The following is a 24,811-nucleotide window of genomic DNA, read 5'->3' on the forward strand; positions in this document are numbered from 1 at the left end:
CAGATCTGGTCCAGGCCCGCAGCGGACTCAGGCCTGGACACTCAAGGGAGAAGCTAGTGGAGATGGGGCCATACGGGCACTCCCTGCCATGGGGTGTGTGGCCTGCGGGCCGGTGGCCAGGGCAGTCCCCTGCGTGCTGACACCTGGCTTCCAGAGGCTGTCCTCTGTCCTCCCGCCTGGGCGTCCTCCATCGGCAGCTCCCCAGGGAGCAGGCCATCCTCTTGGCTTCGGTGCCTGGTGTTTCATCACCTCTGGACTGCGTCACAGACACCTCAGCCGAGGCACCACCCTCAGTGGGAGGACGGGGCAGGATCCAGGCAGGACGTAGGGGATCTTCCAGTTCCTCCCCCTGCCCTTGCTCAAGCTGCTGCGGGCTTCTTAGTTGCTGAAATGAGAATGTAAAACGTGGCCCCGGTGTGCCGAGCAGCGGCCAGGGCTTCCACCACTCCTCAGCTGGGAGACCCAAGGTAAACGGCTGACACTCTGAGCTTCTGCCCTCCCCCAGGCACGGTCACGGCCCCCCTGCTGGGGTGGTTGGGAGCATTCAGGAGAGACTCCGTGAGGGCACCGGCACCCTGCTTGTTCAAGGCCGCCCAGCTGGCAGTGGCTCTCGGACTCTGTAACCCTGACCACTCTTGGCCACACCTGGCTGCCTTTGCTTTCCTCTGATCACGGTGGCTACGTGTTGTCTGTTCACTGGGGGCCAGGCAGGAGGTTGAGCCTCTGCGCACAGCAGGTGCTTCAGTGTGGCCGACCGCCTGAGACGTGCAGAATCACGGAGGTAAAGTCCCGGGGCTGGGGGCAGGGGAGGGCGGAGATTGGACACTAGGCCCCCCATCCTGTCTTTCTGTGCCCTCCCTTCCTTTGGACTTGGGTTCTCCATCCCGGTTCTTTGGAACTTCCGAACTGAGCTGGTCCCAGGGAAAGCGCAGTGTCGGCCCCTGCATCAGGGAAGGAATTCTCTAACTTGCCACCACCACCTCACCCGGCCCCCAGCATTCTCCCCGCCCCCCCCTCCTGGCTCCTTACCCTGTAGCCACACCGGCCCCTTGGCAGTTCTTCACGCTCTACAAGTACTTCCTGCCTCCGGGGCTTTGCACTTGCTCTTCCCCTGCCTGAAATTCTTTTCCCTTCATGTCAGCATGGCTCACTCCCTCCTCATGAGGCCCCCACACCACACGGCTAACGTCGCACCCCGTATTCCCCGCCATCCTTTCCTCTGCTTTACTTTTCTCAGCGCCTCGCCACCGGCTGATAGTGTTCTGCGTGTGCCTGTGTGTTACCTGTCTGCCCCACCAGAACGTGAGCTCCGTGAAGTCAGGGGCTGTGTTTTACTGATGATTCATCTCCGGTACCCAGGGCAGTGTCTGGAGCTTAGGACATGCTCGGAGAATGTGGTGTGAATAGACTCTGGAGATGTTTCCGTGGCCGGGAAGCCTTTGGGGAGACTTTGGTTCATTTACTGTGTTCTCGGCAGATATCCAGATGCTGTGCTGGTCCGCAAAATTAGCACTTTATAGGTGTTGGGAGAATTGGCCAAGGAGGTGCACAGAGAGCCCCAAGGCAGCCTCTTGAGGTCAGGAAGGCTTCCTGGAGGAGGGAAAACCCACAGACGGTGCAGGGGATGGAGGCCAGAGGGAAGGGTCTGAGGGACAGAAGGCTGGTAGAGGGAGGTGGGGAGGAGGGGCTGGAGAGGTGGGTAGCGCTGGGTGTAAATAGTCATTGTTATGGTCATTAGGTTTTATTGAGAGCTTTCTAGGTGACATTAGACTCATGATGGGAAGGATTTTGTTCTCTGAGCACGCTGGGGAACCCTGGAAGGGTTTTTAACCTGGAGGGCTGGGGCTGGATTTAGATGGAGTATATGGGTTGAGAGCAGAGGCTCAGGGCCCAGGGAGAAGGCCAGGGCAGTTGGGAGGGGTGTGGTGGAAGCGGGTGGATGGACAGTGGGGACGACTGGGCCGAGTGGGGGCGGGAGGCAGCTGGAGTGAAGGTCAGCAGAGGCCGGGTCCTGAAGGGCCTTGAATCCCAAGTGAGGGAGCTTGGCTCTTTCCCGAGGCCAGCGGGAAGCCACGGAGGGGTTTCGAGTGGGGGAAGGAGAGGGTCAGGTTGGGGGGGGTCTAGCTGCTGAATGGGGGGCAGATGAAAGGGAGCAGTAACGGAGCAGAGATCTGGGGGGGGGGGACTTGAGGGAGAGGGCAGCACTGGACGTGAGCCAGAGAGCCAGGCCACCAGGAGGGCGGGAGGCGGGGCGGGGCAGATTCAGAGACCGGTCACCCTGGAGGTGGAAGCCCGGGCTGGTGGGATGTTCAGGGTGGAGGGTCTGCAATGCTGAGTGTTCCGTCCGTGGGGTGTGAGCCACTCGGTGCTGGTCATGCCTGCTGTGGGAGGGAGCCCCCGTTGCTTGCTCCTGGCCCTGCCTTTGCAGCTCGGAGTCCAGAACGTGATTTCTCACCCCGCTGTTTACTTCCCTGTCACTGTCCATCTTGTCTTTCCTTTCGCTTCCTCCCACTTACCTCCCTACCCGGCCCGGGCCCGGGCAGCCTGCCACCGTCACATGCCAGGCAGTAGTGTGTCCGGCCCACCAGCTCCCCTGGGGCATGAGAGAAAGCTGATGCCCATGGTGTCCCTAGAGCCAGCTGCCACTTCTCCGGGGGCCGCTGTGGCTCCTGACCTGCTGTCCGCAAATAACCCCAGGCCGGGAAAGGCGAAAGGCGCCTTGGGCTCCGTGGCCCCTGTCCAGGCCTGTGGCTCCAGGTAGGGGCCCAGCGGGCGGCTGCCTCCTGCCCTTCTCCCTTCCACCCTGGGAACCTGAGACGAAGCCGGAGGCCTCGGCGTCTGTCAGTCTGTCGGCTGCTGGTCCCTGAGGACGGAAGTGCAGGTCTTGGGGAAGGGCCCACGGCCTCGGTTGAGCCCCCAGACCGACTCCTAAGCCCCAGACAAGTGCGTATGCGTAGGTTGTCGTCTCCTTCAAGATCCTGAACGTTAGAGACTTGTCTTCTCTCGGTCATCTGGTTGGGGGCAAAGAGGGGACCGAGGCTGAGAGAGTGACTTGGGGTGGCTTGGCGCAGGGGGTTTGGGGCACTCAGTTTGCCGAGGGTGGTAGGTTGGAAGGAGGGGAGAGGCGGAGGGAGAGAGAGCGTGCATGTGTGCGTGCGAGTGTATTGGGTGAGGGGGGGGGTGGGCAGGCAGATGCTGGTGGCTTTGAGCAATCCCTCCGATGCCCAGGGCTGTCTGATTCATCCCAGGTTACCTCAGCGTGGGGGCCTGGGAGCGACATGGGGTGGAGCCGTGGTTCCCTTTCCTCCAGCCCAGTGTGGGGTGACGGTGGCTGGAAGGGCTGCCTCTGCTCAGCAAGGCCTGCACGTGGGCCAAGGAGCCGCCCAGGAGCCGCCAGGCCCTCCAGAGTGAGGCCCCGAGGGCGGGGGCAGGCTCCCCCCAATCCCCAGTTGGAATCCCTGAGGACAAGGCCACATCTTCCCCCTCACACTGGGCTGTCCTTGTGACTCCACCCTGCAGAGCACCCGAGCACGAGCACGAGCACAGCCAGCTGGTGGGGTGGGGGCTGGGGGGCAGAGCCTGGCCGCCCTGAGGGTAGGGGCTGCGGCCCGGCCCTGCCCGAATCCCTCTCGCACTCTGATGGGCTCTTCTCTTGTCTTGCAGACTGTGCTCTGTCCACCGCACCTCCTGCATGTTCTGCTGCCCTGAGCTGTCCCAAGCTAGGTGACAGCGTGTTACGCTGCCGCCATGAATGAGGTGTCTGTCATCAAAGAAGGCTGGCTCCACAAGCGTGGTAAGGGGCTGCTTTCGTCCACTGGATTGCGTGTCTCCCCTTCTATCTTGGCTTTCCTTCTGGCGGCTGGTGCCCGGGGAGGCAGAGGTACAGGGTCTTTACAGCCCGAGGAGCCTGCGTGCCGAGCCCCACCTGCCTGCCCCAGGCCAGGAGCTCCTTACAAGCCTCTTTCATGGAATGTCCTTCAGCAGCAGCCTGGGGAGCCACAGATCTGCCTGGGCACCCCGCATGGGCCCCCAGGCCAGATCTCGAGTCTGCCTCTATATTAGTGGTCTCATTCATAGCCCCATTTTATAAATGAAGAAACTGAGGCTCAGAGAGGGGAAGTCACTTCACTGAAGTCATACAGTGGGGTGACATCCCCCGTTCATTCTTTAAGCATATACTCACTGAGTGTGTGTGGTGCGCCAGGCCGTCCCAGGGTCCCAGGCTCCTGGGACATGTGTCCTCACGGAGTTTATATTCCAGTGGGGGCTGGGGACAGTGAACAGAGAAGCAGATCTGTGATGCCAGGAGGTGATAAGTGCTGTTGTGAGAAGTAGGAACTCTGAGGTGAAGCCGCTCTGAGGAGGGGACAGTGAACAGAGGCCCAGAGGAGGGGAGCGAGTGAGCCACACACAGAGCTGGGCAAGGGGGTCCTAGGGAACGGGGCAGCAGGGATGAAGGTGGGAATGTGCTTGGTTGAGTTGGCCTGGGTGGCTGGAGCAGGGGGAGTGAGGGTGAGCTGAATGTGGCATCCAACCATGCTGGGCCTTGGAGGCCACGGGAGGGACCTTGGCCTTAACCCTGCAGGAGATCTGAGCCCAACGTATCAGGAGCCAGGGCATGGCCTCCTCTGCTTGTACTGGTGGGCAACTGAGGCCCAGGGAAATGAAGTCATTTACAGCGAGGAGACTAACATCCTACATTGTAAGACCCCCAGGCCTCCTGTCCCCAGAAGCGTGGTGCTTACCGGCTTAGGGGGGCAGCTGTCCAGGCGCTGCGGAGTAAAGGAGGCCGGCTGTCTTGGCTTCTGTGGACCTTCTAGGGAGGGAGAGGGCCAAGCTTGGTGGTAGCGGTTCTCTGTGCACATCCATTCAGTCAACAAACACTTACTGAGCAGAGCCACTGTGTTCCAGGTACTGGCAATTCAGCAATGAACCAGACAGGCACAGATCCCCCTCCTTGTGTTGGTCTCACATTTAGTGGGGAAAGGTGGGTGGCACTGATGGATGAGCGTGGACAGTGGTGGTAAGGGCCGTGGAGAAAAATGGAGCAATGTGAGAAGGGGGTGTGGGAGGCAGTGGGGGGAGCTGTCGTAAACAAGGTGGGCAGGGAGGGCTTCACCGAGAAGGGACATTTGATAAAAATATGCAGGAGGCCAGAGAGCGAGCCCCACAGCTAACTGGGACAGGAGAGTGCAGGTGGAGGGGCCAACTGTGAGTCCAGAGGGGGAGTGGGCCGGGCGTGTTTGAAGAGGGCAAGGAGGCTGATGGGGCCAGCCCTGTGGGAACTGGGAGAAACACTCACCCGTCCTGCCTTGTCCCAGGCTGCAGACACAGCAGTGAGGAGGGATGGAGGTAGTCCCCAGAGCCAGGCCTCCACCATCAGACTGAGCAGGGGAGACCCGTTTCCCACTGCCGTTTCAAGGCAGGGGTGGTATTTGAGTCACCTTGGTCCACCTGCCCAGAGTGGGCCCTGAGTCTGGGGCTGTCAGTGGAACTTTCTGAACCTTGGCAGATGTCAAAGTTCTAACCCTGGTTCTGCCACTTCCTCTTGGTGACTGCAAGCAAGCTATGTCACCTCTGAGTCTTGGTTTCACATCTGTAAAATGGGTTAACAACCCAGACCTCTGACATACTCGGTTCCATGAGGGCAGGGATTTTATCTGGCTTGTTCCCTGTGGTATCCCCAGTGCCTAGAAAAGTTCTTGGCATGCAGTGGGTGCTCAGTAACTGTTCAGTGAATGTGTTGAGATTGTGTGTAGGTGGTATATACGTTAGGGTGTGCCAGGGTCTCAGGCTCCTGAGTCTCTCCAGGCCAATGGCTCACGGGGCTGCACTGTGAGGGGCTTTGGAGGTGGTCAGAGAACTGTTGCCAGGGCAGGGCTTTGTCTCTGGTCTAGGGCTGCCCATGGCATTAAATGGGCTTCAGCCCCTCTTAGGCCTTCAGGGTCTCCATTCATGCTGCAGGGGGCCAGATGAGCTGTTGGGATGGCCCAGCTGGGACACAGCCATCTTGGGTTTGCACCAGGTGCACATGGATGCATGTTGCTCCTGGGCCATTCTTCCCCGCCCCGCCTCCCCCCCGCCCCCGAACGTCAGCTCTAGGCCCAACATGGGACTTGAACTCATGACCTCGTGGTTAAGAGTTGCATGTTCTACCAACTGGGCAAGGAAGGTGCCCCCATCGCCCACCATTCTGAGCAGAGGCAGGCAAGGAAAGGTGGGCACCTGTGCCATCGCACCCTGCCTCTGGTGGTTAAAATAATAGAGCCCTAGTTTATCATGTGCCCATTCTGTCTGTGCCAGGCATGGACTCTGCTCTAGGCAAGCCCAATTTTGATGCATTTCCAAGCTGCCCTGTGAGGTGGGCACCATCTTACAGGCGAGGAAGCTGAGGCTCAGCAGGAAGACTGATGTGCCCCAGGTTTTGGCAGAGAGGTGGCTCTCTGATTGCAGAAACTGTGATCTCCAGGCCTGGCCCACAGGCTACCTCTTGCTGAGCAGGGTCTGTTCAAGGAACAGGCAAAGTGAGAGCACGACTCTTGGAGTCACTCATGCCATGTGTTGGTCCCCTTTCTGACACAGCCTCAGCACACCCTCTGCCAGTCCCCACCAGGCCAGCCCCTGTCTGCCAGTTTTGAGGCAGACAGTGTAGTGGTCAAGAGTGTAGACTCTGGATGGAGCAAACCTGGGTCCAACCCTAACTCTCCCAGTTGACAACTGCGAGCCTCAGGCAAGTAATAAAAACCTCTGGGCCTCAGTTTTCTCATCTGTAAAACGGGATTGTTGCGAGGATATTTTTCCTGTCCTTCTAGGTTTCTTTTCTTTTCCTCCCTCCTTGCCTCCCTTCCTCCCTTCCTCCTTTCCTCAGCTTATTATCAATATGTAAAACACCACAGGTAGGTGCCTGGATCATAAACTCACTCCAAAACTAATGCACAGAAGTCCTCTGTCCTTCCCAAGCAGTAACATTTTTTCCTAACTTCCAGTAGCCTTAGGTGAGTTTTTCTGGGTTTTTTGTTTTGCTCTTTAAAATAGAGGTGAGGGGGTGCCTGGGTGGCATAGTCAGTTAAGCATCCGACTTTGGCTCAGGTCATGATCTCACAGTTGGTGAGTTCAAGCCCCGCATTGGGCTCTGCACTGACAGTGTGGAGCCTGCTTGGGATTCTCCCTCTCCCCCTCTCCCTCCCTCCCTCCCTCCGTCTCCCCCCTCCACCCCCCCCCCGTCTCCCCCCCACTTGCATTCTCTCTCAAAATAAACTTAAAAAATAAAGTTGAGGTGAAATTTACATAACACAAAATTAACTCTTTTAAAGTGTACAATTCAGTAGCCTTTTAGTACATTCACAATGTTGTGTAACCACTACCTCTGTCTAGTTCCAAAACATTTTCATCACCCTAAAAGCAAACCCTGTACTTACTAAGACGTCACTCCCCATTCCCCCACCCCCACCTCCAGCCCCTGGCAGCCACCAATTTGTTTTCTGTCTTTAAGGATTTACTTATTACGGCCACTTCGTGTAAGTGAATCATACAGTAGGTGGCCTTTTGTGCCCAGCTTCTTTCGCTTAACATTACACCTTTGAGGTTCATCCGTGTTGTAGCGCAGATCAGTATTTCTTTGCCGCTTCTGGCCGAACAATATTCCGTTGTATGAAAATACCACATTTTGTTTATCCATACATCAGTTGATGAACATCTGGGTTATTTCTACCTTTTGACTATTGTGAACAGTGCTGCTACGAACACTTGTTTGCAAGTATTTGGGTACTTGTTTTTAGTTCTTTTGGGTACAGACCTAGGAGTGGAATTGCTGGAGCATATGTTCTCTGTAACCTGTATTTATACAGGTGATATAAACTGGGTCATACGTTCTATAATCATAACAATGTATTCTGTGTGATTAGATCATATACGTATTTGTGTTTGTGTATCAGGGTTGTGTATTCCATACTTATAACCTATAATATATTCTATTTTTTATTTTCTTTATTTTTGAGAGGCAGAGACAGAGCGTGAGCGGGGGGGGGGGGGGTGCAGAGAGAGAGGGAGACACAGAATCGGAAGCAGGCTCCAGGCTCCGAGCTGTCAGCACAGAACCTGATGCAGGGCCAAAACACAAACCGTGAGATCGTGACCCGAGCTGAAGTTGGACACTCAACCGACTGAGCCACCCAGGCACCCCTCTATTTTTAAATTTTTGAGGAAAACACCAAACTTTCCCACAGGGCTACCTCATTTTCCATTCCCACCAGCAGTGCACAAGGATTTCTTTTGTTCCACATCCTCACCAGCACTTGTTCTTGTTCTTTTCTTTTCTCTCTGTTTTAAATTACAGTTCTCCCTAGTGGGTGTGAAGTGGTACCTCAGCGTGGTTTTGATTTGCATTTTTCTAATGACTAATGATCTTAAGCATCTTTTCATGTGCTTGATGGCCGTTTTTATATCTTTAGAGAAATGGCTATTCAAGTCTTTTGCCCATTATTTAATTGGGCTAATTGTCTTTTTGTTGTTGAATTGTAAGAACTCTTTATATACTCTGGATACTAGACCCTTAATCAGATCTATGAGTTGCAGATATTTTTGCCCAGTCTGTTGGTTGTCTTTTATTTTCTTGATAACATCTTTTGCACAGTTTTATTTTATTAAAAAAAATTTTTTTTGATGTTTATTTGTTTTTGAGAGAGAGAGAGACAGAGCATGAGTAGGGAGGGGCAGAGAGAGAGGGAGACACAGAATCTGAAACAGGCTCCAGGCTCTGAGCTATTGGTACAGAGCTGTTGGTACTGAGCTATTGGTACAGACGTGGGGCTCAAACTCTATGGACTGCAAGATCATGACCTGAGCCGAAGTCAGACATCCAACTGACTGAGCCACCCAGGCTCCCCAGAACTTTTATTTTTAATGATCCACTTAATTTTTTTTTTAAGTTTATTTCTTTGGAGAGAGAGAGAGAGAGCGCGCACGCACACACACATGCACACACACACACAAGCAGTTGAGGGGCAGAGAAAAGGAGAGACAATCCTAGGCTCCACGCCATCAATGCAGAGCCCGATGAGGGGCACACACTCACAAACTGTGAGATCATGATCTGAGTCGAGATCAAGAATCAGCTGCTTAACTGACTGTGCCACCCAGGCACCCCTTAGTTTTTTTCTTTTATTTCTAGTTCTTCTGGTGTCATATCTAAGAATTCATTGCCAAATTCAGGGTCATGAAGACTTGTTTCATGTATTCTTCTGAGAGTTTACCATTTTAGCTCTTATCTTTAAGTAGATCCATGTTGAGTTAATTTTTGTATATAGTATAATGTGTGAGGCTGGGGTCCAGTTCTGTTCTTTTGCATGTGAGTCTCCAGTTGTCCCACACCATTTGTTGAAGAGACTGTTTTTTTCCCCATGGACTAGTCTTAGCACTCTGGCTGAAAATCGATTGGCCATAGATATGTGGGTTTATTTTTTGACTTTCAGTTCTATTCCATTGGTCTATATGTTTATCCTTAGGCCATACTGACTGATGACTGTAGCTTTGTAGTAAGTTTTGAAATTGGGAAGCGTGAGTTCTTTTACTTTGTTCTTCCCTTCATCTCCCAATATTGTTTTTGGCTCTTTTAGACCCTTTGCCCTATGAATTTGAATTCTGTGTAAATGTAAAGATTGGCTTTTCTGTTTCTGCAGACTAGGTTGTTGGAACTTTGATAGGTGCTGTGTTGACTCTAGATTGCTTTGGGGAGCATTGCCATCTCAACATAGGAAGCCTTCCAATCCATGAACACAGGATGTCTTTGTATTTGTTTAGGGCTTTAATTTCTTTCAGCAGTGTTTTGTGGGTTTTAGTATGTACATCTTTTGCCTCCTTGTGCTATTATAAATGGAATTTTTAAAAAATTCCTCTTTGGATTGTTCATTGGTGATGTGTAGAAACAACAGCTGTTGTTTTTGTGTTGATCTTGCTGAGGTTATCAGTTCTAATCATTACTTTGTGGCTTCCTTGTGATTTCTTATACATAGAATCATGTTATGTGCACATAAGATCGTTTCATTTACTCCTTTTCATCTGATGCCTTTTATCTTCTTTTCTTCTTTTTCTCTGGCTAGAACTTCCAGTGCAGTGTTTAACAGCAGTGGTGGAAGCAGTAAACCGCTTCGTTTTTTCCTGATGTTTAAGGAGAAAGTTTTTGGTCTTTCATCATTGAATGGTGTTAGATGTGAGTTTTTTATAGATGCCCTTTATCCTGTGGAGGAAATTCTCTTCTGTTCCTAGCTTGCTGAGTATTTTTATCATGAAAGGGTATTGGGTTTTGTCAAATACTTTTATACAGCAGTCAAAATGGTCATGTGGTTCCCCCCCTCATTTGATTAATGTAGATTACGTTGATTGATTTTCATATGTTGAACCACTTTTGCATTGCTGGGATAAAACCCACTTGGTCATCATCCTTCCTTTGTGCTGTTGAATTTGGGATTTTTGCTAGGTTTTTGTTTGTTTTTTTTTTAAACTTTATATACATTGAGTCATTTAGTATCCACGCTGGAAGGAATTCAATAAGTTAAAACCCATAATATACTTAGGACAGTGCCTGGCATAGAATGTTACCTTATCTTTGTCACCCAGTTAACAAATATCCCCGTGAGAGGAGACAAAGACTCAGAGAAGTGAAGAGACTTATTGGAGGCCACACAGCACACATGGCTTGGAGCCCATCCTGTGATCACGCCGTGTGAGTTGAGGGCCTGGTGCAGTCTTTGCTTGCTTGCACAGTGGACTGATGATAACAGAGCATCTGCTGAGTCCCTCAGGTGTGTTGGGCCCTAAGCTGGATGCTTTATGGTTGCCGTCTCTTTTAACAGCTTGGGCTGTAATTCGCGTACCATACAATTCAGCCATTTATACGGTTCAGTGGCTTTTAGTGTATTCAGAGTCATGTATCCATCATTGCAATCCATTTTAGAGCATTGTCACTACCCTGAAAAGGAACCTGCCCTTCCCCTTGGCCATTCCCCTCCAGTCTCCCTCCAGTCTCCCTCCAGACTACCTCCTCCCCTGCTCCCAAGTCCTAGGCAGCCACTAATTTGCTTTTCACCTATAGATTTGTCTACTCTGGACATTTTATATAAATGGAATCCTATAATTTGTGGTCCTTTGTGATAAGCCCTTTTCACTTAGCTTAAGTTACGGTTCATCCATGTATTAGTAATTTTTATGACTAATACCCTGTTGTATGTATATGCCACGTTTTGTCTATCCGTTAGTTGATGGACTTATGGGTTTCTACTTTTTAAAAAAATTTTTAAATATTTACTATTTTTGAGAGAGAGACCGAGAGCAGGGGAGGGGCAGAGGGACGGAGATACAGAATCCGAAGCAGGCTCCAGGCTCCGAACTGTCAGCACAAGGCCCGACCCAGGGCTTGAACTCATCAACCACGGGATCACGACCTGAGCTGAAGTTAGACACCCAGCCGACTGAGCCACCCAGGCGCCCCTCACCATCTTACTTTAATCCTTAGCAGCCCTCTGAGGAGTGGGTCCTTGCAGTGTGGATGTGTGTACACGGGGTGCTTGGATATTCGTGGTTAGAACAAATGGAGGCAATCAAGGGGCACTCAGAGGGCACAGCAACAGTTATACCCTGCCTGGCACAGTGTTGTGACATTTGATCCACCTGCACGGCTGTCCTGGTGAATACCAGCCCATGGGATTTGGCCTTACAGGGCCACAGGGCATGTGTGTTTAGAAGCCTGGGCCTCCCCTGGGACTGTGCCATGCGCTGGCAAGGATGGCTGGGATGGCTTGCTGCTGGCCACACGCTGAGGCAGCTGGTGCCCTGGGGCACTGCAGCAGGCGCCTTCCTGCCAGGCATGACCTCTGGATCACTGGGGCCCAGCCCAGCGCCCAGTCTGCGTCAGCAGGGGCTGCCCGGAGGTTTTCTCCTCCCTGCCCTCTCATCAACCCTCCTCCCACCCAGGTACCCTTTGCGAGGTGCTGTCAGCCTGCCCTGACCTCTCTCCCTTCCCCCTGCCTCTGATCAGGTGAATACATCAAGACCTGGAGGCCCCGGTACTTCCTGCTGAAGAGTGACGGCTCCTTCATTGGATACAAGGAGCGGCCTGATGCCCCAGACCAGACCCTGCCCCCGCTAAACAACTTCTCTGTCGCAGGTGCGTCTCAGGGCACGCCATGCCAGAGTTCAGGTGCTCAGAGAACCGCTGGCAGGTCCTGGGGGCACGTGGGGGTTGGCCTTTGTTGGGTGCAGGCCTGTGCAGGGCCTGCGTGCCCTCGGGGTCCCTTCCCCACCCCTCCCCTCTGCCTTACCTTTGTGTCAGCTGGGCCTCAGGAGGGAGGGCTGAACGGGTAGCCAGTGGGGAGGAGGAAGAAGGGAGAAGCCAGGCATTTCCCCAGCCCCTCGCCCCAGGCAGCACGCCTCTGCACTTCTAAGTCTGCTGGCCAGGCCCCATGGTTCTGGCTGGTGTCAGGTGCCTGCGTCCTGCGCTCTGGTAACAGCACACTTCTCTGTCCCTCTAACCTAAGACAGCGTGGCTTCCCACTCAGCCGATCACAGGGCCGACTTGACGTCCTCCGTCCCCCCTGTGGTACCCCAAGTGGTGCCTTTCAGTGGACCCTGGCCAGGGAAAGCTTGACCGGCCCAAATCCCTTGCCTGGCCTTGCAGAACCACAGTCTTGCCCCTGACCCTCTGCTTCCTTCCTTCCCTGGTGACCTAATTGGTCACCGTGTCCTCATCGTCCCACCTCCTGAGAACATTTCAAAGAAAGCCCCATCTCTTCTGCAGCTCCTCAGCCCCAACCACCGTCCTCTCCCACCGGCTCCCTGCGCCAGCTTCTTGCCCGGCGTCACCCCTCGAGTCTGCTCCTACCTATGCTCTCTGAAGCCAATTCTAGTTCCTTCTCTGTCCTGCTAAGAGCCTGTCTCGGTCACTTTCCCTGCGGTTTGGTGACTCTGATGTGGCTATGCCCTGCACCAGTTTTTCACCTGAACTGCCAGCCTATCCTGAGAAGCTTCCTGTGCGTTTCTCCCTGGATGTTCTCTAGGTCCGTCTCACCCACCGTGTCCCAAACTGGCCTTCGAGTCTCCCCTTCCCCAACTCCATCTACCCTGTCTCTATCTCAGGGAGGGCCCTATTGCCTCCTAGTGTGCAGGCCAGAGATCTGGGCCTCATCCTAGTGGCCCCACTCTGCCATAGTCCCGGCCTCTTCCCCAGGCTCCCAGTCTCCCTTCTGTCACTGTCTGCAAGGCAGCTAGCGGGATCTGTCTAAATCTCTTCATGTCCCTTCCCTATTGAAAGCCTTTCATGGCTCCCTTTTGCCCTCAAGCCAAAGTCGAGGTTCGTCACCACACCCCCCAAGCTCTGCAGTCTGGCCCTCTCTTCTCCCCTCCTCACATCTAGAGCAGAATTTACCATTCCCTCACTGTGCTGGACTCTACCTCTGGGCTTCTGTATACAACGCGCCCTTCTGCACAACTGACTACATTCCTTTCTCCTTGAGGGCTCGGTGCAGAGATGCCCCTTCCTCTGGGATATGCCTGAGTTCTCTGCTAGGTCGGCTGCCTCCTGGGCTTCCCCCATGACCACTGAGCTGTCTTCCCTGACACACACTGGACCTGGAGCCCCATAGGGACAAGGCCAGGGCTGACTCAGTCACTAACGTGTCTCCACACCATCTGGCATACAGGAAGGTGGCTCGGGGATTGTGGGCTACAGGCCGGCGGGGCTGTTCCCTCACCTTCCTGCCTCTGTCCTCTCTCTGCCTGCAGAGTGCCAGCTGATGAAGACTGAGAGACCACGGCCCAACACCTTCGTCATACGCTGCCTACAGTGGACCACTGTCATCGAGAGGACCTTCCACGTAGACTCTCCAGACGAGAGGCGAGTGTGGGCCTTTGTGTAGCCGCCCTTCGAGAGTGGCCAGGCCTAGTGTGAGGAGGAGGGCTCCTGGGCCCCCTGCCTAGGAGTTTCCGGTCTCAGCCCTTCTGAGAGCTAGAAAGAGCAGGAGTTCTTAGTCTGCAGACCTCATTCTGTATTCTTAGACTGGAGCGTGCATTGGGATCATGGGCAGTGCTTAACAGTACGGAGCTTTGGGCCTACTTCAGGGTCTCGTTGGCTGCAGATCCCTGGAGGGTTGGGGAGCTGCATTTTTAATTTTTTTTTTTTTAATGTCTTATTTATTTTTGACAGAGAGAGAGACAGAGCATGAGCGGGGGAGGGTCAGAGAGAGAGGGAGACACAGAATCCGAAGCAGGCTCCAGGCTCTGAGCCGTCAGCACAGAGCCCGACGCGGGGCTCGAACCCACAAACTGCGAGATCATGACCTGAGCCGAAGTCGGACGGTCAACCGACTGAGCCACCCAGGCGCCCCAAGGGAGCTGCATTTTTAATGAGCATCGCCATTGATTTTGAAGCAGCTGGTCCAGAGAGCCAGTGTTAAAAAGATCAATTTAATCATCAGAAGAGATGATACAGATTTACCTAGTTCCAAAATGAAACAGTGTAAGGAGGTTTCTCTCACTTCTGCCCTGTCCACCCCCACCCCTGCCCTCGGGTTAACTGCTCTTGTCCTGTGTCCTCGGAGAGCTTCACGGGTGAACGAGCTCATTCAGGGAGACTTTTGCACCCTGCTCTGGTCTGGCTCCCCTGCTTGGTTCTTTTTACACAAAAGGTAGCATTGTACTCAGAACTTGCTTTTTTACTTAACATACATTAGGGAATCTTTCTGCTCCGAGATATAAAGAGCCACCGCAGCTGCTGTATTGGGTTTGGTTTTCGTTTGAGAGAGAGAGAGCACGCAGGGTCGGGGAGAGGGGCAGAGAGAGACAATCTTAAGCAGTCTCCACGCTCAGTGCAAGCCCATTGCGGGGCTCCATCCCACGACCCAGGGATCACGACCTGAGCTGAAATCAAGAGTCGGACGCTTAACAACTGAGCCACCCAGGCTCGCCATTTAGTTTCTCTTTTAATTTTTTTTTTTTTCAACGTTTATTTATTTTTGGGACAGAGAGAGACAGAGCATGAACGGGGGAGGGACAGAGAGAGAGGGAGACTCAGAATCAGAAACAGGCTCCAGGCTCTGAGCCATCAGCCCAGAGCCTGACGCGGGGCTCGAACTCACGGACCGCGAGATCGTGACCTGGCTGAAGTCGGACGCTTAACCGACTGCGCCACCCAGGCGCCCCTAGTTTCTCTTTTAAACAGCTGCACACGTATGTCCCCAAGGTCACCTAGCAGTTTTTTATGAGTGGTGATTGGTGAATATTTCCGGGCTTCGGCTCATTATAGGCGGTGCTGCGGTGAAGTACCTTGTGCTTATCTCGCATGATACACGTGCAGGTGAATCCGTAAAAGGAATTCTTAGATTTGGGATTCCTGGGTCACCGGGAATATGCACGTGTGATTTTGAGAAGTGATTCTCTTACGTGATATCTCAGAGTGTCCCCACAGCCTTTTGTTTTCAAACGTTTAGATTTTTACCAGTCCGATCAGTGGGAAATGGCACCATAAGGTGGTTTTCACTGGCCTTTTTCTTTCTGTGGGTGAGCTTGAGCATTCTCTTCCCGTGTTCAGGAGCCACGTGAGTTTCCCTTTCTGAACTGTCTGTTCATATCCTTTGCTTATGTTTCTGTTGCATAGTTGGTCTTTTTTCTTGTTTTTGGAAGCTCTTCATGTATGAGGGAGCTTGGGCCTTTGTAATGCATCGCAAATCTCTTTCTCCCCACTTTGTCCCTTTGGGACTCACTTTGAGAAACACTCCTTTGGCTTGTCTGGTGGGTGTGGCTTCAGCTAACCCTCCAGTGAACCCATTAAAACAGTGCCATCCACGAGAAATTTCTGCCATGATAGAAGGTTTCAGTACCTGTGGTGTCTAAGAGGGTGGCCAGTAGTCACAGGTCCTGTTGAGGTTTTAAAACATGGAATGTGTCTAGTGCAGCCGAGAAATGGAACATTTATTTAAATATTTAAGTATTTATTTACTGAGAGTGTGCACGAGTGGGGGAGGGGGAGAGAGAGAAAATCCCAAGCAGTCTCCACACTCAGCGCAGAGCCCGACGCAGGGCTCGAACCCACAAACCGTGAGATCATGACCTGAGCTGAAGTCGGACGCTTAATCGACTGAGCCACCCAGGCGCCCTGGTCACCTCCCTCTTGGACAGTGCATATCTAGAGCACACACAAAACAATGTCATAAGACGTGTTTCCACAATATGTATTATAATTGTCAGTGCGTAGCTTCCCAAAGTTAAAAATACACCTGCTCTGCTGAAGGCAACAGAACTACCTCCCATCTTGGGCCGTGAGGTGTTACTCCCTTGAAAGTTGGGGACAAAAACTGTGGACTGCCACTAAAAGCAGACAGAGACCATTAGGTATATAGGGCCTGGGTGTCGGAAGGTGTCGGGTAAGAAGGGGAAGGTGACTCAAGGAAAGGGGACCAGTATATGCAAAGGCTGGGAAGTGAGACAGCTTGTCATCACAGGGACCACAGTGGGTTCTGTGTCACTAAAGAATCCAGGGTCAGGGGTCTTGGAAGAGGGGAAGTGGAGCTCAGCCAGGTCCTGGACTCCAGTTGGAGATCCTCCCCAGGGCTTGGCAGGCCGTGAATTAATTGGGGTTTGTCACAAGGTTGCTAAAAGATTCAGGGGGATGATAAACAGGAAACCCTTGATTCAGCAGTACCTGGCACACAGTTTGCAAGCCTGGAAAAGGAGCAGTGGGGAGCCGGCAAAGCATTTTGGTGGCTCCACTCTCCATTTCAGTGGGATTCTGTGCTGTTTAGCGTCAGGAAGAATCCCTTTACCAGGACTGGGAAGGGGTGGGTGGACAGCCCTCACCTTGCTCCTTTTCTTAGCACCTGCCACTGTTGCTGCTGGAGAGAAATCTGGGGCTGCTCTGAGACCAGACTCCAGGTGCCTGACCTTAACCCTGCGGGACGTGTGAGCTAGCAAGAGGAGGGTGCTCATTTGTGGCTGTCCTCACTGGCCTGCCCCACATAGGCCTGAGCCTGGGGAGAGGTGGCAGGGGAGGGCCAGCGACGGCCATACTGGCCACTGATGTTGTCTAGATGTTGAAACAGCCTGCTCTCTGGGCTCCTGGTAGCCTCTCCTGCCTTCCCCAAGATTCCCCTGCATCCCCGCCATCTTGTATCAGATGTACAGGAAAGTGGAAAGACTAGTGCAAGAAATGAACATCCAGATACCCTACAATTCCTAGACTCAGCAATCCGGCCATTTGCCAGGTTTGCCTCATGTGGCTTTGTTTTATGCTAAACTGTGAACTTCCATGCATATCTCATGACGCTTTGCTCCTTTTTTTTTTTTTTTTTTTTAAATTTTTTTTCAACGTTTATTTATTTTTGGGACAGAGAGAGACAGAGCATGAACAGGGGAGGGGCAGAGAGAGAGGGAGACACAGAATCGGAAACAGGCTCCAGGCTCTGAGCCATCAGCCCAGAGCCTGACGCGGGGCTCGAACTCAGGGACCACGAGATCGTGACCTGGCTGAAGTCGGACGCTTAACCGACTGCGCCACCCAGGCGCCCCGACGCTTTGCTCCTTAATACGTCAGCAGACCTCTGACTTTCTCCTACAGAATCATGATGCCATTACCACACCCGAGGTGACCGTTCATAGTATAGTATTTACCAATCTGTCCGTATCCATGTCTACTGGAATTTCCCCAGTTGTCCGCAAAATGTTTTTCAAACCAGGATTCGCTCAAGGTGCATGTTGTCTCTTCGGCCTGTTTTAACCTCGTTCAGCCCTGTCTTCCGTCTTCGCTCTCCCCCACCCCCACCCCTTTTTTTTTTTTAAACAAGCTGGGGAAACTGTCTTGTAGAATGTCTCGCGCTCTGGATGTGTTATCTTACTGCTTTTTGGCATTGTTTACTTTGTTCCTCTCTGCTTATATTTTCTGTATACTGGAAATCAGGGCTGGCAAACCATGGCCCAGCCTCCTGTTTTTACAAAGAAAGTTTTATCGGAACATGCCACATCCATTCATTTGCAAACTGTCTATGGCTGCTTTTGCCCTACTATTGCAGAGTTGAATAGTTGTACCAGAGACCAGGTGGCCTATGAAGCCTAAAATATTTACTATTTGGCCCTTTATAGGAGAAGTTGGCAGATCTTTGGTCTTAGCAGGTATACGTAATAATGCATCATGTTATTATGATCTTCTTAATGTAAATCACTAAGATAAATGTAATTTCTCTGCTTAGAACTCTGAGTAGCTTTTAATCCCACTGGGAGTGAACTCCAGAGTCTATGCCATATTCTGCAAAGTGCTACATGATCTGGTCTCCTCTCCAGAATCATTTCCTACTGCTAGTTCCCCCTCACTTCAGCCACAGCGGTCTCTTTGCTATTCCTTAAACATGCCATACACATTTCTGCCTCAGGTCCTTTGCACTTACTATTCCCTCTGCTTAGAAACCTCTTCTCCCAGGTATCATTACGGTTCTCTCCTTAGCCTCATGAGGTCTCTGCTCAAATGCCACCTTCTCAGAGTGTCCTGCCTTGCCCGCCATGACTCTGCTGTTCTTCTCCTGCTTTATTTTTCTTCATAGCACCTGTCTACCAGCTGTGACACTTTCTATTTATGTATTTCTCTCAGGAACATAAGTAGGTGTTCAGTAAGTGTTTGTTGAGTGAGTTAAAAGAATAATTAAAACTAATTCTCTATTGAGCCAGACTCGGTTTTAAAGTATTATTTTTAAGGGAGTGAGTTGCTTCATTCATTCATTCATTCATTCATTCATTCATTCAGAGAGCACGTGTGCGGGAGGAGCAGAGAAAGAGGGAGAGAGAGAATCCCAAGCAGGCTCCATGGTATCAGCGTGGAGCCTGACATGGGGCTCGATCCCACAAATCGTGAGATCATGACCTGAGGTGAAATCAGGAGTCAGACACTTAACTGACTGAGCCAGCCAGGCACCCGTGTTCTAAGGTCTTTACGTATATTAACTCAGTTTATCCTCACAGCATTTCCAGGGATATTGGTAGTGAAACTGAGACACACAGAGGTGGAGGACAAAGGAGAGGAGAGCTGAAAAGCGCGGATTTTCCCCGCCAGGCAGCCCATCTGAGGGTGTCTAAACAGAAGGGGACCCTAGAGGCCCTCCAGCTATCAGGGTCTCTCTGGATCAGAGGGGGTCCCTGGTGAGGGAGAGAGGCCCCCCGTCTGCTGTGGGCCAGGCTGTCGGCTCTTCTGAAGCTGCGCTGAGGACAGGCCTGCCACCTGTGGTTCAGTGGGCTTCCCTCTGGGGTGTCTCTGGTGCCGCTCAGCAGAGTAGCGTGGGGCTGGGCCCGGGTTGCAGAGTCTGACCAGTGCTGTGCCCCGTCTTGTAGCGGAGCTCAGGTCCTTGGCTGTGGTGAGGAACAAAGGAGGACGCGTCTGGGCCGGGCTCCTCCCGTGGAATTGCACTTGCTGGTGCCTTTTCTCTCTTCTGTCCCCTCTGCCACCGGGCACTTTGTCCTGAGGACAGCCCTAGCCCCCTGATGCTGCTTCTCCCTGCCCCCAATCCGCAGCCCATGGCAGCTGCAGACTTAAAACAGAAATCTGATCCTGTCAGAACTCCCAAGGGGCGGCTTGCCTTCACTCCACTCCTGGGCTCCCGGCTTTGTGTCCCTTGTCCCCTGAGTCTTCCTGCCAGAGCGCCCCGTGTGACACCCCCTGGGTCTCCTCTGGGAAGGAAGCTGTAACTCTCAGCAGGGAGTGGTAGCGTGGCGCCAGAAGAGGTGTAGGGGCCTGGCTGCGAGTCTCTGCTTGGCCCCCTCCTGGCTGTGTGACCCCCACAAGTGACTCCACCGCTCTGTGCCTCGGTTTTATCAGAAATGCCCGCCCCCCTCCGGTGTTGTTGATGAGTATGGAATAAGCTGGTGTCGGTGGAGCTTTTATTTTTTTCATCATGTCTCTGGGGAAAGGGGGTCGGTTTCCCTGGGGGCTCTCCTTTGAGGAGTGGAAGCACGGCGGCCCCAGCTGTGGGTGGCAGCTCCCCTCTGCCCCAGACACCATGTTGCAAACCCTTAAGGAGTATCCTGGACGGAGGCCCTTGCTTTTTCTCTGGAATTCTGTGCCGCAACCTTGCAGTCTTGGCCCAGTTGGAACAGGATCGGGGGCTTGTCCGGTAGCGGGAGAGCCCCAGTTACCCCTGAACAACCTCCTACATCTCTGGGGGTTCCTTGGCTCCCTGTGGGGCTGGGCGGTGTGAGCCAGGGTGGATGGGACAGGCCTCCCCCGGCGTCTTTGACACCTTCCTTGGGGCCGGCACTTCTGCGTGCTGTGCCCTGTGCGCAGCAGCTCACCTGCGCCTCAGTGTGCCTGGTCTCCCGAGGAGGGAGGGGTGAGCTCGCCCTGGTGGCAGAGCGGCTGTTCGAGCCCCGGCTTGTGCTGCTCTGAGGCCCGTGCTCCTTGCCACCAGCTGTGCAGCCCAGAGAGACTCCTTCCAGCTGCCTCTGGTGCTCCCTGCCGGGGATGTGTCATTTCTTTACCCGGCTTCTGTCGATGGACTGTGTTCTCCCCGCTTACGAACAGAGATGATGGCACACTCTGCATCTTTGTCTTTACCTTGCCTTTTGGTTTTGTTTTTTTAAAGAGAGATAGCGAGTGGGGGAGGGACAGGGGAACAGAGAGAGAGAGAGAGAGAGAGAGAGAAGGGAGAATATGAATCTTAAGTAGGCTCCACGCTCAGCGAGCAGCCCAACTTGGGGCTTGACCCCACGACCCTGGGACCATGACCTGAGCCAAAATCAAGAGTCGGTGGTTCAACCAACTGAGCCACCCAGGTGCCCCTTTAACTTGCTTTACTCATGTGACAATCCCTCAAGATCTCTGTACGTGAGCTATATATGTATTTTTTTCTTTTTAATATATTTAGTGTGTCTCTTAGGAGATTGGTGATTTGTTTTTTTCAATCCATGGTCTTACACCAGAAGTCAACATTTAAAAACTTCTAAGAGGACAGTCATGATCTGATAAAGCAGATCGTGGGATGTGCCCCCCACCCACTGCCCCATTTCTTTGGAAAAGAGAAATATTAATGTGGGGATAGGGATTTACACTGTAATTTGTTCCAGAGAGGTCATGGGTTAAAACAAGTTGAGAAATGGCAGCCTGAGACATTGGCTCAGAGAGGGAAGAAGCCAGTGTTGCTCTGTGTGCGTGTGCATCGGGGCTCCATGTGCCCCGGGTCTGGGGTCACTTGAACTTCGGCTGCCTTGCTCACTCATTCCCCAGATACCACCTGAGTACCCACCCACGTCCAAACAGACGAGATCCCTGCCTTCACGGGACTGACGAACATGGGCTATGGGGCCCCCGGGCTCGGCCTCGGGAGGGCCAGTGTGCCAGCCCTTAATGTTTGTGCTGACAACATTCACACCTCTGTCTTCTGAAGCATAATCTCCTGTGAGCAAGGCCATGTTGAGACTCCGAGCTTCCAGGTGTGAACTGGTGCCTCTGGGCTTGGTGACGACTCGGTTCAGACCAGGTCGTGGATCTAAGCGAGAACAGCCCTGCCCTTCGGCTCTTGAAGGTCACGGGCCCTCTGTGATTCCAGCTACCAGGCTCAGAGCACCGACTTGTGTTTTTCCTGAATTTTGTTTTTTAAATCTGTGCCTCCATTTCCCTATCTGTAATGCACAAGAAAGGGTGAGTGGCCTGGGAGTGTTCGTAATCGGGGGACAGTGGAATCAGACTCTTCCTTGCCCCTGACTCCCAGCTCCCCTCCCTGGAGGCAGCCAGGGCCCTGCGTCGGCGCCCTTCCAGAGGTGTCTGTGCCGGTGTGCATACACGTGTCTGTGCGTCAATCCCTCTTTTCTACCTCCAGTAGTGTCACATTCCACACTGTTCTTTTTTTTTTTTTAAGTTTATGTTTATTTTATTTTGAGAGAGGGAGAGAGAGAGAGAGAGAGAGAGAGAGATCAAGTGGGGAAGGGGCAGAGAGAGGGAGACAGAATCCCAAGCAGGCTCTGCGCTGTCAGCACAGAGCCCAACAAGGAGCTCGAACTCATGAACCGTGAGATCATGACCTGAGCCGAAATCAAGAGTCAGACACCCAACGGACTGAGCCACCCAGGCGCCCCTCCGCACTGTTCTGCACCTTCTTTTTTCCGTTAAGGTATCTCCGGTCACCCCAAGCCCACACATGGATCTGCCTCCTCCTTCCTGGGAGCTGCAGGGGGTCTGCTTGCATAGATGTTTCACGTGCATTCTCTGCTGCTCCCAACGGCTGGCCAGCTGGCGAGCACAGTACTGCTGCCACCCTCCATTCGGTCCCAGGTGCCATCACCCAGAGACACACCGGGTCTTTATAGAATACCAAGCAAAAGCAATGCCCACCTAAATTGAGATAGGCCACCGACTAAGATGCACCCGGATTCCAGCAGCGTTAGAACTTGGGGACATTGGTGCCACAGGACTGGTGGACTGTAGTCGCTGGGGGCTGTCAGTATGTGAGGAAGCAGAGACTGAGTGCAGCCCAGCAAGGTGGTTCCAACTTCTCAGGCCACTTGCACTCTGCGTGACACTGGCCAGCGGCCTCGGTGCCTCGGGTGTGCAGGAACAGTTTCACCTGCTGCCTGGGGCTGGGGGTGATTCTGGAAGATGTGTGGCTGACTGGCTGATCTCACTGAGGCTTATCTAAAACTTTTTTTCTTTTTTTTTTTTAAATGTTTTTTTAATGTTTTATTTATTTTTGGGACAGAGACAGAGCGTGAGCAGGGGAGGGGCAGAGAGAGAGCGAGACACAGAATCCGAAGAAGGCTCCAGGCTCTGAGCTGTCAGCATACAGCCCGACGCAGGCCTCGAACTCACAAACCGTGAGATCATGACCTGAGCCAAAGTCGGACACTTAACCGACTGAGCCACCCAGGAGCCCCTAAAAAATTTTTTTTCAGTTTATTGATTTATCTTGAGAGAGAGCAAGAGCGCACACAAGCAGGGGAGGGGCAGAGAGAAGGAGAGACAGAACCCCGAACAGGCTCCGCGCCGTCAGCTCAGACAGAGCCCAATGCGGGGCTCAAACTCACGAACTGTGAGATCATGACCCAAGCCCAGATCAAGAGTTGGACACTTAAACGACTGCGCCACCCAGGCGTCCTGCATTGAGGCTTATTAAATTGCTGTAATTTGGGAGGTTGCCTGTTTGTGCTTTTTGAATTTTCTCATTCTTTGTGAACATTATGTTTTTCTCCCTGTTCATGTGGCTGTTTTGTAGACATAAGCAAAATCCATAGGGGGTTCAACTTATATTGGGTCGAACCGCCTGAAATTGTGTGGTGGGTTCAGAAATGGGAGGGGTACGGAAATGTATCTTTCAGCCTCCTGGTTTCTTTTTTGTGGTCTCTGGTCATTTTTACTTTTTTTCCCTAGATATATTTTCCCTTTCTAGAGACAGAAAGTAGGTATCAAAAGAAGGTTATTTCTGAACAAATTCTACATCATGAGTGACAGAAATAGTTACTCTCAAACCAGGCTCCCTTTTGCTGGGACCTGCTTCCCGGTCCGCAACCTTCTGTTCTGCGTCCCTGCCCCACCAGGAACCTCTGTCCCTGCGCCCTCCTGGCAGACAACCCCCTCCAGGGATCTTGCCTTATGAGATCTTCAGCTTTCTTTGGCCGATGAATTCTTCCTCTTACTCCTGGTTTGCTTTTACAAAACATTGTGCTTGAGGTTGTTCTGGAGGAATCCCTAGGAGCACTGTCTCTCTCTTATCCCAGGCTCAGGGTGGTGGTTCATTTTCAAGGCGGCTGTGAAGAAAGGTGGTCTCCTTCTTTGGTCATTTAATTGCTGCCTGACTTCAAGTGGTGCTCGGGCCAGGCCACTCCTGGGACATAGATGGTCTCTGTCCTTATTCCGTTCTTCCTCTTACCCTCTGCAGCCAGAAAATCTGTAAAATTGCAGTCCTGTTCCATCGGCTTCCCTTGGCTCAGACAGATCTCGTCAGAAATTTCCAGGGCTTTTGGCGTGCCTTGGGTGGCTCAGTCGATTGAGCATCCGACTTCAGCTCAGGTCATGATCTCACAGTTTGTGATTTCGAGCCCCGTGTCAGGCTCTGTGCTGACAGTTCGGAGCCTGGAGCCTGCTTCGGATTCTGTGTCTCCCTCTGTCTGCCCCTTCCCTGCTCGTGCTCTCTCTCTTGTTTCTCAGAAATGAATAAACGTTAAAAATTAAAAAAAAAAAAAAAAGAAAAGAAAAGAAAGAAATTTCCAGGACGTTTGATTATTTGCTCCCACTGGAGAGGTAGGGGCTCAGTCCTTCCTGCCCGAGCTCCCAGGATTCACAGCTCTTTGGATGTGTCCCCACACAGGGAGGAGTGGATGCGGGCCATTCAGATGGTCGCCAACAGCCTTAAGCAGCGGGGCCCAGGTGAGGACCCCATGGACTATAAGTGTGGCTCCCCCAGTGACCCTTCTGCGGCCGAGGAGATGGAAGTGGCAGTTAGCAAGGCTCGGGCCAAGGTGGTAAGTGCTGGGGGGCCGGTGGCCAGGCTGTGAGTACCCCTTCCCGCACAACACTGGCCCTGCCTCCCCTGGTTTCCACACGGTGTGTGCAAAAGCGTAGCCGGGGATGTGTCCTGACTGCCCTGTGGGATGGGCATACATGGGTGCACTTGGGGTGAGGGGCAGCCACATCACGGGAGGTTGTGAAGACCTGTCTGCCCCCACATCCGAGCCTCCCGGGGCCCCCTGCCTGGGAGAGCCAGGCTGAAGGCCACTTCAGAGCAAATAGTCACTGCCCAGAGCCTCCCTTCCTGCTCCCGCCAGAGCGTTTTGGCAACAGCGTCCTTCGATGTTTCCTTTC

General features: G+C 52.8%; 1 protein-coding gene across 2 annotated transcripts in view; it reads left to right on the forward strand.

The window, feature by feature from the left end:
- Positions 1-24,811, forward strand: part of AKT2 (AKT serine/threonine kinase 2) — a 51,016-nt gene that overhangs the window by 17,031 nt on the left and 9,174 nt on the right. For both annotated transcript variants that reach the window (XM_047078041.1, XM_047078040.1), the window contains exons 2-5: positions 3,664-3,793; positions 12,032-12,160; positions 13,774-13,885; positions 24,318-24,471. In XM_047078041.1, coding sequence (XP_046933997.1) covers positions 3,748-3,793; positions 12,032-12,160; positions 13,774-13,885; positions 24,318-24,471 — 441 coding nt within the window. In that variant the 5' untranslated portion in view covers positions 3,664-3,747. The remainder of the gene's footprint in view (positions 1-3,663; positions 3,794-12,031; positions 12,161-13,773; positions 13,886-24,317; positions 24,472-24,811) is intronic.

Source organism: Lynx rufus, unplaced genomic scaffold (assembly GCF_022079265.1).
Source record: "Lynx rufus isolate CCGP_SWC_20201006 ecotype Redwood Valley unplaced genomic scaffold, mLynRuf1.p SCAF_16, whole genome shotgun sequence".
Taxonomy (NCBI): Eukaryota; Metazoa; Chordata; class Mammalia; order Carnivora; family Felidae; genus Lynx; species Lynx rufus.